Here is a 15,043-nt window from a genome sequence, read left to right on the forward strand (position 1 = left end):
TTCAACAAAAAAAGACTTGGCCTCATATAAAAATAAAATAAATAAATAAGTTTTTAATAAGTGCTCAACTGAACAGGCTTAACCAGTTTCACAGTAAATCCGAACATCTTTAAATAACTGAACATATCTTCCCCTCTTTCTTTAACTCATATCCCACTGCCTACTTTTTCTTGTTCAGTGAGAGAAGTTAGCTCTTGCTCGGTCTGCCAAGATTTTAAATCTGGGCTGGAAGGGCGACAGTGCCATCCTCATGCATGTGTGAAGATTGTCATTAGTGAGCCTTGAGTGATATTTGTTTTTTATTATGTACATGGTGGAGAAAGCAGTCTCACAACTGTATGTGGAGCCAAACATGGTCAACATGTACAGGACCACTTTCCTCAGGTCTGGGAAAGCTGCCTCTGATACCTTTTTAAACCAGAAGGTGGCAGGGTCAGTTCCACCAAAACACTGTTTCAGAGCCACATCTCCCTGAAGATTAATCAGTTCTATCTCGAGATTTGCCCACTTGAAAAGTTGTGTGTCTTCTTTAGAGAACCCCCTGACATCTGTGATCAGGAATGGATTCTGCATGAACAGGGTGAGCCACTGTCCAAGACTGATGGCACTGAAGCGGTTGCTGAAGTTTACAATCAGCTTGTCAACAAAGTCAGAAAAAGCAGATACATCACTCTCACCCTGGACCTGCTCCTTCAGTGTAGGAAAGTGTGCACAGTCTCCCTGGAGGTCTTTCTTGAACACCTGAATTAGAATTAGAATCAGAATTATCAAGAAAGAGATTTGCTTGGCTTCTTTATATTTAGTTGATATGTTTGTAATATCATATTTACACACACATTATGGTCTGGACACACACCAGAATGACTAAAATGGGAGAATATTTCAAAATGAAATAAAAGAAAACTTCTCACTTGGCTGTCACAGTCCCAGTGAGGCATTATGCAGACGTATTGCTGTTGATATAAAGGAGTCCCAGTAGCATTTCTTGATACGCTTCTACTGAACTATTTATTGAAAGTTGAAAGTCCTCAGTGTTAGTATATTGGAGAGACGATGTGCAGCAGTGCTTATGATGGCACTCAATTTTGTTTTAATCCTCTCCTTTGCCATTACCTCCAGGGGATCCAGTGTGGCTCCTATACCTGAGATTGCCATTTTAATTAGCTTGTTGATTGGGCCTCTCTTAAAGTGATGTTACCAGATCAGCACACCACAGAGTTGAAAAGTACACTGGTCATCACAAAGTTATAGAACATGTGAAAGATGTCATTTCCCACTTTAAAGAAATGCAGTCTCCAAAGACAAAAGAGTCTGCTCTGCCCTTTCTTATATAGTTACTCTATGTTCTCAAAACATTCCATCTTGTCACTGATGTGGACCCCCAAGTGCTTGTAAGAGTACAACACCTCTACATCCAGTCCCTGAATAGTTACCTGACATACAGGCTCTCAGGTGAGGCCAAAGTCTATGACCAGTTCCTTGAATGGGATAAAATGAGATACTGTGTTCGAGCACCAGCCATTTTGGTTTTATTGAAACAAATTGTTTAAAGTCCAGATCCCTTTGTTACCAAAATTCTTTAATCACTTTTTGGGACATATAGAAGGATGGTTATTCTGTTCTAGCCATGGGTCAAGAGTTATCAAAACAATGGGAAATGCTTTTAGGATTGAAAAGTGGAAAAAAAGAATGGGTGCAGTGTAAGTTAATTGCTTTTAAAAAGTAAAATTGTGATCACAATGGGATCGAGGACAGTTAAAAGAAATATACAAAGAAGTTATTAAATAATGATGCTGGCTGTGACACTGAAAAAGGACACAATGTTGGATCTTGGAAAAGTTAGACAGAATAACTTGAAGAAGATGAAGAGAAAATTTTGGGATCAAGGGAGAATGTGTCTGAAATGATAAGAGTATTGGAGTCAAATAGATGATAATGTTTTTTAGAGTAGGGGGAATTTCAAAAGTTTGTTTACTGTATTAAAAATAGTGTGATCCAAAGAAATATGGAGCTCTAGAAACTGGCAGTGGAGGCGTTTGAATGCTAGTGTCATCAAGCAAAAATGTTAATGAGATGCATGTTGGTTTTAATGATCTAGAAAAGAGCAAAGGATGCCTGCAGTCTTCATTGTAAAGCAAATACGGGAAAGATGTGAGTTGAGTATAAATATGCAATAGACATTTGCAAAACTGTTGAAGGTGTCCAACAGGAGGACGAGAGGTAGATGTTAAGAAAATCATTTGTGATGGCAGCATGGATTTAAGTTGGACTGTTCCTTTTTAGGTGCGTGGTTTGCATTCATTCAGATTTCAGTACTTCTGCAGCACAAACATAATGAGGAGAATTCAAAATATGCATCTCATACCAAGATCATTATGAGGTCAAATCAGCCATTAGTGAATCAAAAAGCAAGCCATAAAAGAGCATAAATGGATATCCAAAGGCATTCAATAAGAAAGAAATTAAGAAAAAAAACCAACTAACAGTCTAAGAAATTCTTGAACTTAACATTCAAAACACAACTCAGTGATTTAAGCACCTAAACTCAGGGCAACTCCTAGACTTTATGAAATTTAATGGTGAAGATGAGGCTTCATCGGGACTGGAGTGGCAGTGAGCTCCTCTGTGTGATACCTGCAAAAAATTTGCTTGTGTAGAGTTGCACATCCTGATTTACAGCTGCTGGACACAAACTCAGGCGGTTGTAGAGTCATCTTTAGCCAGGTGAAGGACTGAATTACTTACCTTAACTGATCATATTTTATGTTAGGTGGGATTTATTCATTTTAATTTAGAGGCTTTTATTGACAATGACTGTATATTTATTTGATTCAATACATATTAACTGTTAAATGTGGTGAAGTTAGTGTGTTACTTTTGTTCAAATATGCAGCACTTGAAACACTTAAGCCAGGGGGCAGGTAGGCTGTAGTGCCTGCAAGTTGACATTGCAAGAGTGATCCTAATTATCTCTTCAATTTAACTCTTTGCCTTGTTAAGCTATACTTCTGTAATCTTGATTTTGCTTTTGGTCTGTGAATTCATGCCAAAACAAGTGTGAAATGATCTTGCTGTTTTTTTTGATTCTTCCCTTTAGAACAGTAAATAATCAAAAATAACACACACAGATATGAATAAGCATGACTCAGCAGATCATAGGGTCTGTGGCCCTAGTGTTGTTTAAAACCACAGTCTTTCTTTTAATGAACTATAAAAAGGGAAATCTTAACAAGAAAGAGTGCAAAATGAACTTCTGCTATCTTTAAAAGTTTGTGTATTTTTAGAAATTAACATACACTGCAGGTTAGTGTTTAAATAGACTTAAATAGTGTGTAAATAGAATGAGTCCATAAATAGAAGATTTATGCAAACAATAATTAGTTTTGTGCAGGAATTGAGTTAGTCTTTATTTAAAACACTGCAGTTAAAACCAGCCAATACTGCAACTCTTACAATCTTACACTAAAGACATTAACAAGTAGTTTCCATATTGAAGTAATAGATTCTAGCTGTTGATAAATGATGTTGCTAGTAGCAGCAAATACTTTTGTGTAATAATATGAACACATTTTTTGCTGAACATAAAACTTTGTTGTATTGTCATTTGATTGCAATTATAATGCTTCTTTGTTTTCATCCACAGCACCCTGTCAAGCTCTGTTCATGCTGTTGTAGCTCTGCTGTATCCCTTCTCTTGGCAGCATACGTTTATCCCAGTGCTTCCATCATCAATGATTGACATTGTCTGCTGTCCAACTCCTTTTTTGGTTGGTTTGCTCTCCAGTTCCCTTCCCAAACTTAAAGAACTGCCTGTGGAAGAGGTGAGAAGTTTCTGACATGTATTTTATATAGAAAAGTGTGACCAAGCCAAAGACAGTGCATTATTAATGTATGTTGTGCATTTTATGAGCATATATTTTATTTTTATTTGTTACAAGCAGGTGAACAGCTATATTTCTTGTATGTCTTAAAACTGTACATTAAATTATTGTTTCTTTGATTTTTGCCAAGAATCCCATAGTTTATCTAAAGTTAGGTCATACTTGGCTGGGCTCTCCCATGTTAGAAACATTTTCAAAATTATTTTCAGCTCAAATATGAAAGTATAGGTAGTAAATGTTAGATTATGAGTGCAGTGCATGAAAGAATTTACTTTAATAACAGTAGGCTTGGAAACACAGGGTCAAGATCAAGCTTGCCTTTTTTTTTTTTTGCTGCTTGTTTTGCTTTGTTTTTGTTTTTTGATCAAAAATACCTCCCGTTTTACAGACTCTAATGCAACCAACTACAGTCACCACCTGTTATGCTTATCCAAATATGCAGAAAACAGATTAATTTATTTTTAAGTGGCGACAGACTTTCAGGAGCAATCCAAAAGACTAGTTAGATCGGTTTTGTCAGTCAACACCAAATTAACAATAGTGACCAAAATCAAAAATGGTTAGCAGAAATCATTAACTCTCAGTGCAAACGATATCAATAAAAGGGAAATCTGAAAACAAATGTAATTGCTTGAGATGCTAACTGTTTTATGCCAATTGGTCTATTTCTCTCAAAGTGGAGACAGTAAATGCCTTTTTAAGATGGCTACCATGATGTAACGCACATACACACACCCACAGCAAATGCGCCCAAAGAACACATAGTGTGTGGAGGGTCTGTAAATCAAAGTGAAAGTCTTTGTAGTTCTCTACTTTGAATGTCACTGGACACCTTAAGCTGGGAAGAGAACTGTGTCCTGATCCAGACTAATGTAGCTTCAGTAGAGAGAAAATAGCCAACAATTTATATATATATATATATATTTTTGTTCTTTATTTCGCCTTATACAATTTCTTGTATTAGGAATTTGTTAGTTTTCGCATACCCCTTGGGGTCAGAGTGCAGGGTCAGCCATTGTACAGCGCCCCTGGAGCAATTCAGATTAAGTGTCTTGCTCAAGGGCCCAGCAGAGTAGGATCTCTTTTGTCAGTGAAGGGGTTTTGAACCGGCAACCTTCTGGATACCAGCACCGATCCTTAGCCTCAGAGCCACCACCCTGTTTGTATTAATTGCTGCTTTTTAAAATGATATTTCAATTCAGCTTATTTTTAAATAGCACTCTTTAGGCTTGTAGCACTTACATATATATGCTGCTATAATATGCAATATTTGCAATATTTACATACATACAGTGCATCCTGAAAGTATTCACAGCTCAAAGATGATCAGGGGAAACAGGATATACTTGAGCTCAATTTTGAGCTTCATAGCAAAGGCTGTGAATACTTATGTACACGTGCTTTCCCAGTTTTTTTATTTTTAATAAATTTGCAAAAACCTCAAGTAAACTTTTTTCACGTTGTCATTATGGGGTGTTGTGTGTAGAATTCTGAGGAAAACAATTTATTTAATCCATTTTGGAATAAGGCTATAACATAACAAAATGTGGAAAAAGTGATGCGCTGTAAATACTTTCCGGATGCACTGTAAGCTTGTACTGTAAAACACAATGAATCTACTTGATTAACAAAAGCAATTATGACAATATAATGTCCATTAAGTCTATAATCGTGATATGCATAGTTGACAGTATTAAGAATTAATAGTAATAATCTAATTTTACTTATTAAAAAGAACAACATTAACATCAAACTGCTGGAATGTATAAATTCTGCAGTATTTAATAAGCCTAAAAATAGTGTGTCAAAAGAGCATCTTTGTTTCAGTGATCAAAAAAGTTACCACATTAGCACAGTAAGATTTGTTTCTGTTCATATCTTAAATACACTATGAAAAATGTTGTTTTAAATACAAGTTGGCCTGCTGCTAAGGTTTACTATTTTGGTGGGGCAAAAAAGGTTCTCTTATCTAATTAGGTTTCTAAGACTGGAAACATTTTGTTCTAGTAGAACTGTGTCTTTTAGTACTATTGTCATCATTTCTTATTATTTCATCTTTTAAATTTCTAACATTTTTACAAAAAAAAATAGATCTGATGAATGCATAGAAACTTGTCTGTAATGCACACAGGTGGTATCTTAAAAATACATTATGTACATGTTCCAAGGTATTCTGAGTGTTTTCACAGGCACTTTCTACCTGCCATGTCCCAGAAAGAAGGAAAGAAAGAACTTTATTAATGCCTAAAGGAAAGTTTGCTTGTTTCTGAAGCTTAGCATATAAAGTTATAGTAGAAAATTGTAAATAAACAAGAACACGCTAGTATATGGTGCAAGTGAAAAACTCATAACTGTACACAGAAATACATACACAGATTACATACCTAATTTGTGGAGACAAAGAAATATTATTCCTGTCTAGTGTGCCTGTTGCTATTAGTTAAGGGATGAATGCCATTAATTGGTTTTCTATAAACTAGCATCAGTCTTATTCCAGTTATTTAAACCACTATTCTCATAACAATTTTTGACATGCTTCCGATGACAAAATTGTGCTGTAACCCAGTCACTTTTTGTCCATTTGCTATTTCAAGCCAACTTCTACCATATTTGTTCTTCGGATGGGGATGAAGGTTTAACGTAGACAAATACAGAAGTGCCACATAAAGACAAAAGGGATGTTAATTATAATTGCAACATACTGTAGATGACACAGACCTACAGGAAGTAAGCAACCTCTGTAAAGGATTAAGCAGTTCATAATAAATACAATATTCTCATCATCATCTAGGAAATATGTAGAAACAAATTAACAGGCAAACATAATATTAGATTATTATAAAACGTAAGAATAAATGAAAGCATGTTGTGCACATACTGTACAGTACATTAGTGAGAACATCTGGAGAAACAAAAATAACACATGAAGCTGTTTGAAATTGAACAGCTAAAGGGCATGTCCTACTCTTACAGGCCACAGGGGGTGAACTTTGTTGATCTTGACCAGAGAACATTATGTGGGGACATCATTTAGGTCTTAAAATATTAAAAACGTTAATAAAATTGATCCAGCGGCATTCTCTCAGTTTAAAAGTAAATTATATACTCACAGAGGCCAGAGGAAATTAAGGTGCATTTACGTCAGAAGCTATGAGGTGTTTCTTCATACATATAACTGGTGAATCTGTAACAGATCATCAAGTTATATAGATGAAGTGGAAACACTGATAACTTCTGGTTGGGGTATTTGGACAATTTAACTACCAAACAAGCTTAATGGACTAAACGATCTCCTTTCATCTTTTAGGCTTACAGTATGTTCATTTGACCTTAAGTTGTGTCCCTAACTAAAATTTTGCCCTCCCCTAAAAGCTTTATTTTTACTTGAGTGTTTTTAACCTGGGCGGCTCGGTGGCACAGTGGCAGCGCTGCTGCCTCGCAGTTAGGAGACCTGGGTTCGCTTTCTGGGTCCTCCCTGCGTTGAGTTTGCTTGTTCTCCCCGTGTCTGCACGGGTTTCCTCCGGGTACTCTGGTTTCCTCCCACAGTCCAAAAACCTGCAGGTGCATTGGCGATTCTAAATTGTCCCTAGTGTGTGCTTGGTGTGCTTTTTGTGTGTGTGTGCGCCCTGTGGTGGGCTGGTGCCCTGCCCGGGGTTTGTTTCCTGTCTTGCGCCCTGTGTTGGCTGGGATTGGCTCCAGCGGACACCCGTGACCCTGTAGTTAGGATATAGCAGGTTGGATAATGGATGGATGGATGGATGAACGATAGCTGTGTCTTCATCTAAAAAGCAGTCATCAGTTATAGTTCCCACTAAAATCTAGACTAGTAATTGAACATACCATTTACTGAAAGGTAACCTCATCCCTTAGAGCTCAGATTGTTAACTGATATACAAGTCATTTTCTTTAAAATTTACAAGTGGATGAAAACGTTTATTTATTTAGCACATTTTCATACAAAATTTTTAGCTCAAAATACTTTACAAAAACTGAAAGAAAAAATATAATTACAATGAGCATATAACAAGCAAAAGAAGCAATTACAGTATCAAAGAAAACAAATAACTAAAATACACGTCAACACAATACAAATTAAATTAGCAGTTTATAGTGTGTTGGGGCCAGGAAACAAGTATAGACTATTGTTAGCACTGGTTACTTTGCCACATATGTGTGGGTACTTGTATGCAAGACAGAAAAATACACTGTAATCAAGGCAGAATTTGCCAAATATCTTTTTCTGAACCTGTAGTATAGAGTACGTCTGAGAAACATTAAATAATTAATACAAAACAAAATGGGAAAGATTCAACAAATCATGTACTCTCCTTGATGAAAACCAATCTGACAAGCTTCATTCTCTTTGGGATCTCTTGTTCATGCGTCTCACAGATGCCATGGTACAATATAATGGTATCAGACTTGTGATTCAAATTGCTTATTTGCGCTTGGCTGGACATTGAGTTTAGCTTATTCTTGCTTACTTGGGACTTCCCTAAGGCATTGTAAGCATTCCTAAAATGACTGCCCAAAAACAATAACATCATCCAAGTATAATAAACATGTTCTAGCTAAAATCAATTCCATAAGTCACTGGAAAGAACTTGGGCGACTGTCAAAGTCTGAAACCTTAAACACAAAACTCAGATAAACACTGTCTTGCTATAAAAGTATTCTTTTTACATGAAAGAATCAACTTGTCAGTAACCATTGGCAGTAGACCAGAGATCAAAGCTTGTGTCATAGGTCTAAAGAGCTTTGTGAATGTAATAGTAAATCATTTAATTATACATTGCTAAAAATGTACATTTTTGTGACTCCTTTTCAAGTATTAGAGCTGAACTTAATTTATAAGTAACCCATAATAGTCCATCTCCTTCTCATTATTACCTTGTAAATTGATGACACCACTTTTCTCCCATTGGCGAGACTCTACTAAATGCCCTAACAATCTATTTGCCTCTTTCAGTAATAACTGTCTCACTATCAGGTCATGATTCTGGGTCCTTTTTCTACCTGGATGGTTTTATTTTCCAAGTTAATATCCAGAGCTTACAATCAGACCACAGGAGAACATCGCCAAGTGCTTGCTCAGTTGCAAAGTCCCAATTGTTTTGCTACAAGGGAAGTTGTTTTTTTTTTGTTAATTGCATCTTACTTCTTGTTGATGACAGTTTAATTATGTATCATAGTTGCCCAGGCTCCCATTCATCAAAGCGTCTTAAAAATTTAGGAGTACCAGATTTATGTTATGACACTTTTTTCCGATTTTAGTGTGGTTGCATTTTAGATCGAAGGCAAGGTCACAACTCAGATTTCACCTTTTGACACATTCAAATCCTCTGCAGTTCACTGATGTGAAGCATTCCCTTCAGAACATACTGCCTAATCTTGTCATATGACAAGAATATATGACAGTTTATAATGGCTGAAATAAAATAAAAAGCACTTTAGACCCATAAGCAAAAACAATATTGCGTATGGAATACCTCTACTATTAACGAATAGTGCTGTTTTATTTTTCCCCATGAGAAGGCAGCTATGTCATTGCCCCCAGAGATCATCCTGTATTGAAGATACAGTATATCAGCCATCATGACTACCAATAGGTATTATGTGAGTTCTGTCTCTTTGTGACCTTTATTGAATTGCCAATTAAGATGCACATTTTTGGTATTTGGGAGAAAAGCAGTGTGAGCCCACACAGGAAGAATGTGCAAACTCCACATTAGCAGAGGTCAAGATTGGAGCTGATCACAAGTCAGTGGAACTGTGTAGGTACAAAGCAACAGCAGTAACCAGTGCACTGTGGCTCCACCTAATGTACAGTAACATCTGTTCCTTTATACATCACATCACTTTCATTTGGTCTTCAAGTACAGCTTCACCCCTAAAGCAGTAAACATTTATCACAATGGTATTCATATAACCTCTGAGGTATAAGTTAACAACAACAGTAATAATAATAATAATAATAATAATAATAATAATAATAGTTGTACATTTTAGGTACTAAGCAACTTTTGTTTAATGTTCAAAATATTTCAGAAAAACAAACCCATAATACAAATGTTTTAATTTTTTTTTACATTTAGAGCATACAGGTACACCATTATCTCACTGTGAGACAGACATTAAAATTGCATCCTTATGGTTTAGATATACTGTATTCTTTGAAATGGGACAGTTTTCTGGAGTTTGTACTAATTTGGTTTCCCTTTCTGTAAAAAATATAGTATTCTTAACTGAAATGCTCCCATTACAGAATTTGGGTTTGAAATATGAACGAAAACATTAGATGCAAGCATCCCTGACAGATAATTTGCTGTACTATGCTAAAAAACTCATTGATTTTTATTAAGAAATTCAGACCAAGAGGACCAAAGTGGCCAAACCCTTTATTGAATGTAATCATTTATTAATGTCTCTTAAGCCATGTCTGAAAATAAGCTTTTTCTATTGCTAACTTGTTTCTAAGTTTCTTCATTTCGAGTACTGTATCTACTAGTGTGATTTTTAAAATATTTTAGCATTGATTGTTATTGTTTACTAATTTATAATTGCATACATACTTTTATAGAAAGACAGTATTTATATAAAGCAAATATAAATACTCATTCAAAAATAACATCTTGATACATGTGAAATACTTCCAAACAGTAATCACCAGTGACTCAGAAGAATAAATACCATGTTTTTTCCAAAATATTGAAATAAGTGCAGCAAACTTTATGTTGCCAATTTCAAATAAAAAAGATTTATAAATTGACATCTGAAGTGGGCAGCACTGTGGCGCAGTGGTAGGGCTGCTGCCTCGCAGTTAGGAGACCCGGGTTCGCTTCCTGGGTCCTTCCTGCATGGAGTTTGTATGTTCTCCCTGGTTCCTCCGGTTTCCTCCCACAATCAAAAGACATGCAGGATAGGTGCATTGGAGATTCTAAATTGTCCCTAGTGTGTGTTTCCTGCCTTGTGCCTTGAGTTGGCTAGGATTGGCTCTGGCAGACCCCCTTGACCCTGTAGTTAGGATATAGCGGGTTGGATGATGGATGGACATCTGAAGTTAATCTATACCAGGTATAAATCAGACAAATGATTCAGACTGGTTGAATGAAAAACTACAATCAGTTCCTATAGAACTAAACTTTCATTCCTCCTTTTGTTTCCTGAATTCTGTTTTTTGTTACAAAGTTAATGTGAGCCAGATTTTCTTTTCTGAAATGTCAGTCCATTGCAAGTCATACTTAACAAAACTTCCTCACACCAGGCCAGTTGAGTGCTTTTAGTTAAGCTAGTATACTTCTCTTTTTGGATAAATTTTACAGAAATACAGGAAGAATGTGCAAACTCAAAAATGTCTGAACCAGCAATCAAAAGATGTGACACAGCAGCAGTAAGCACAGAGCCAAGACTGAATTTGGTTCTCGGGTTTTACAAGCCACAACTAAATTGTATGATATTGCCACCTAGTGGGTTAAGTTAGAATTTACATGCATAGCAATAGAATACATGGGTTTAACAATGTTTGCCTCATTTTGACTGTGTTCCTGAAAGACTTAGAGGAGTGGTTCAGAAGAAAACTTCCTTTTCTTATAAGCCATCAAAGACACAGCTAAGTACTGAAAGTGACTGTTGTTTACTTATCATTTAATCAAATCACTGTGTTGAGCAATGTTTTTTTCTTTATTCAGGATCAAGTACTTTTACTTTTGTTATTTATTGTCAAAATTCTTATTAAATTTACTCCAGTCTAAAGTCTTTTGTGTGAAACATTACCAATATGAGGCATAGTCTTCTTGACTATAACAGTGCATATCCCTTTTATTATAGTATATTGCAATTCAAAGCAAATCTCTGCTGCCTGTTGTTCCATTGTTCCTGCTGTATATACCCAGCATGTGAATGGTGATGTGTTACATGTTGGTTAGACATGCAAGTATTATAATAATTTCACTGCACTCTATATGAGTAAAGATAAACCTGAAAGTGTGTGATAGGAGTAAACAAGACTTAGTGTACTTAAGTTACTGTTTCAATTCAAGTTCTTTATTTTTTGTTTTTTCATTACTACATAATCTTAATTTCATACTACTGAAAATAGTACCCTGATTTCGCCTTCATAATTTTTCTCAAGTAAAAATCTGATTTATTTTTCTATTCTTATTTTTACAAGCAACATTTTATGTAATGATATAATGGTTCATATTTCTTTCTTTTTTTAAATAAGGCCTTGATGGTTGACTTAGGAACCGATCGCCTCATTAAACAAGTAAGTGATCATTAAAGCTTGGGATTTAACAAATGCATCAATAGATATACAGTATTTTTAGATTTTATCACTTGTGATGTTTTTGTTATGTAAACATATTTGTCAGTGAGTTATCACCTTGAAATAGTGTGTGTAGAATTTTAACCAAGTCATATTACCCATTGTTAACATGGTAGCCTATAAGAAAAAAATAATCTGTGTGGACAAATAGTTCATCCATACATCAATTAATTGATTGTGGAAAAAAAGCAAGGCATAAATAGCAAAAGTAATGAAATATTTAACAACATGACACATGAGCAGTGAAATAATATTTATGGTATATCACAGAACTAACATGGTGTTGCTAGTAAAACATTTAATTTTTGAAATTTTGTGAAAGTGAGTAACTTAGACCCCTCATATTCCATTACGGGGTGAAACTCTGGGGTCCGTTGCTGTGGCATGCACAACTTCTTATCCTTTTGATCTTTTACGCAGAAGACAGCTATTGGTTTACTCTTTATCATAAGTGTGTAATTTCCTACATGAAATACGGTGAAGAAATTGCCTAAAATTAGTGTTATTCCGTGCACTTCCGTGCATTCGTCACACTTAGCACCGCCAATTCTGTGCTTTGAGATGTTCTCAATCCTTTCTGGAACTTTTCAAGAATATTGTAGTGTTACAAAAAAGCCTGTAACTGGGTACCCACAACTTTCTCCAAAACTTTGGCGAGAAATGGTAATTTGGAAAAGGGACGAAAGCTACTAAGAACCAAGGGACTAAGGTTTACCTTTTTTAACAGGGGTTGAATCACTGTTTGCTTAAAGCACATAGGAACAGTCCCCATCTGCAATGATCTATTAACAATTGACAGCACAATTACATCAAACAAACCTTTAAAGAATTGAGCAGGCATAAAATCAAGAGGACAAAAGGACAGCTTCATAAAACTTCCAGTTTTCCTCAGGTTCAAAAAAGAGACTGTCTGAAACTGATGAAGTACAATGGAGTGAATGACGCCCCCCGACGGATCCTGAGCAACAGGCACAATCCTAGCTCTGATATCAGTAATTTTACTAATAAAGTATTGCAAAAAGACATCACAAGGGAGTGATGAACCAGCATTTGCAGAACCCCCAGATGGATTAAGCACATCATCAACAACACTAAATAATACAATAAAATTAAAAAAAAAATGTTCTTGCAGCCTTCACAGTCTCTTGATAATTAACCGAGGTGTCTTTGAAGATATCATAGGAGAACTGGAGGTGGTCGTTCTTCCACTGTCTCTCGGCCTTCCTACACATACTTCTCAGAGAATGCGTAGTGTCATTAAACCACGGATGTCTTTTGGGCTTACATTTCCTTTCTTTAAGCTACAACATTCAGAATATCCACACAAGTAGATGTGAATTGATTCATAAGCTCATCGATGCTGAGATCCAGAGAGGATGCTTCACGCTAGATGATAAAGAAATAGTTTTGTAAGAATTACAGAAAAGGCTAGCACATGTGGAATTAAAGCTGAGCAACCAATTAAGAGAAGGATCAGTCACTGAAGCAGGTTGGCATCAAAAGTAATAAAGCTGTGATCTGAAAGATAACCATCATCAATTTCAATGTTACAAATAGAGAATCCTGACTAAAATACAAAGTCTAAGGTATGACCATGTTTATGAGTATAATAAAACTGAACAAAATTGAAAGACTTCATAAGGTGTGAAAATCCTTGGCTAGAGGTTTGGAAGGACAACAGATATGAATATTAAAACTCTCCAAGAACTAAAACACAATCTTATAATGTCATGATCGATGCTAAAAAATCAGAGAATTCTTGGGTGAAATCCTTACATGAGTGGGGAGGTCTATACACCAACAGAGAAGTGAATAGGGGCAAATCCACTTTAATCAATTGAACCTCAAAGCTGGAAAAAGTCTCAGTAGGCAATAACTGACATTTAAAGTGATTCTTAAAGGCTACAGGCAGACCTCCACCATGGCCTGTAGAAATGTGAGTGCTAAAAAAAAACTACAATCCGGAGGAGAAAATGGAAAAAAAAAGCTTAGGTCACTCTTGCTAAGTGAAGTCTCTGTTAAAAATAAGAAGTCCAATTCATAAGAGACAAAAGTTTAATTTAAAATAATTTTTTTTTCAATAAAGATCTAGTATTGAATAATGAGGTTTTAACAACAGAGCAATTGCTCACTAACTACTGTGGGGATTCCTGTAGGCGAAGGTTACCATAATTAACTCCACCACTATTAAGCTGCGGGAATCCAGGGAGACATGGAATTGATCCAGCCAGCTGATCTGTGGCCACTGGTTGAAGACCAATATATCTAAGTTCTAGGGACTAGCGAATAAGAAAAACTCTTCCCAGATCTGTGCTTTGAATGATTGATGAAGCAAAGCCAGTTTCAGCTTAATCCTCACCAAAACACCACTTTGTTTACCTTTGTTTTACCGTTTTCCTGTGCTGCTGGATGCAAGACGAGCAGCATACACCTGATAAGAAGATCGTGAGTAAAATGGGGAAACAAGGAGGAGGGTAAGGAGGAAGAAGAAAGCAGTCACTGTTCTGAAATCCACCACACAATCCAATAACAGTGGAACGTATATCCATAAGGGGTTGATGGTTATAATGTATTACAGACATGAAAATCACTTAGAGGTCAGCATAGACAGAATGAGCACAGCAAAAGAAGACAACAGCAGATGGTAAGCCGACAGGTACACTGGTGCCATCTTGATGATTTAGAATGATTCTACCATTTACCTGAATGGTGCCTCATAAATAGTGGTGATATGCAGATTCTTTTTTTATTCTTGGCACTGCTTCATAGGAGGGGTGTTTGGGATTTCCTACTAGTTTATCCTCACTTTCTAAAGGGTTGTTCGTTACTCATTTAA

At 36.0% G+C, this 15,043-nt stretch overlaps 1 protein-coding gene across 1 annotated transcript in view; it reads left to right on the top strand.

The window, feature by feature from the left end:
* The window catches only part of dennd2b (DENN domain containing 2B), a 419,955-nt gene that overhangs the window by 384,801 nt on the left and 20,111 nt on the right, over positions 1-15,043 (top strand). The window contains exons 15-16 of the mRNA XM_039748358.1: positions 3,644-3,821; positions 12,106-12,147. Of these exons, the coding sequence (XP_039604292.1) occupies positions 3,644-3,821; positions 12,106-12,147 (220 nt within the window). The remainder of the gene's footprint in view (positions 1-3,643; positions 3,822-12,105; positions 12,148-15,043) is intronic.

Source organism: Polypterus senegalus, chromosome 1 (genome assembly GCF_016835505.1).
Source record: "Polypterus senegalus isolate Bchr_013 chromosome 1, ASM1683550v1, whole genome shotgun sequence".
Lineage (NCBI taxonomy): Eukaryota > Metazoa > Chordata > Cladistia > Polypteriformes > Polypteridae > Polypterus > Polypterus senegalus.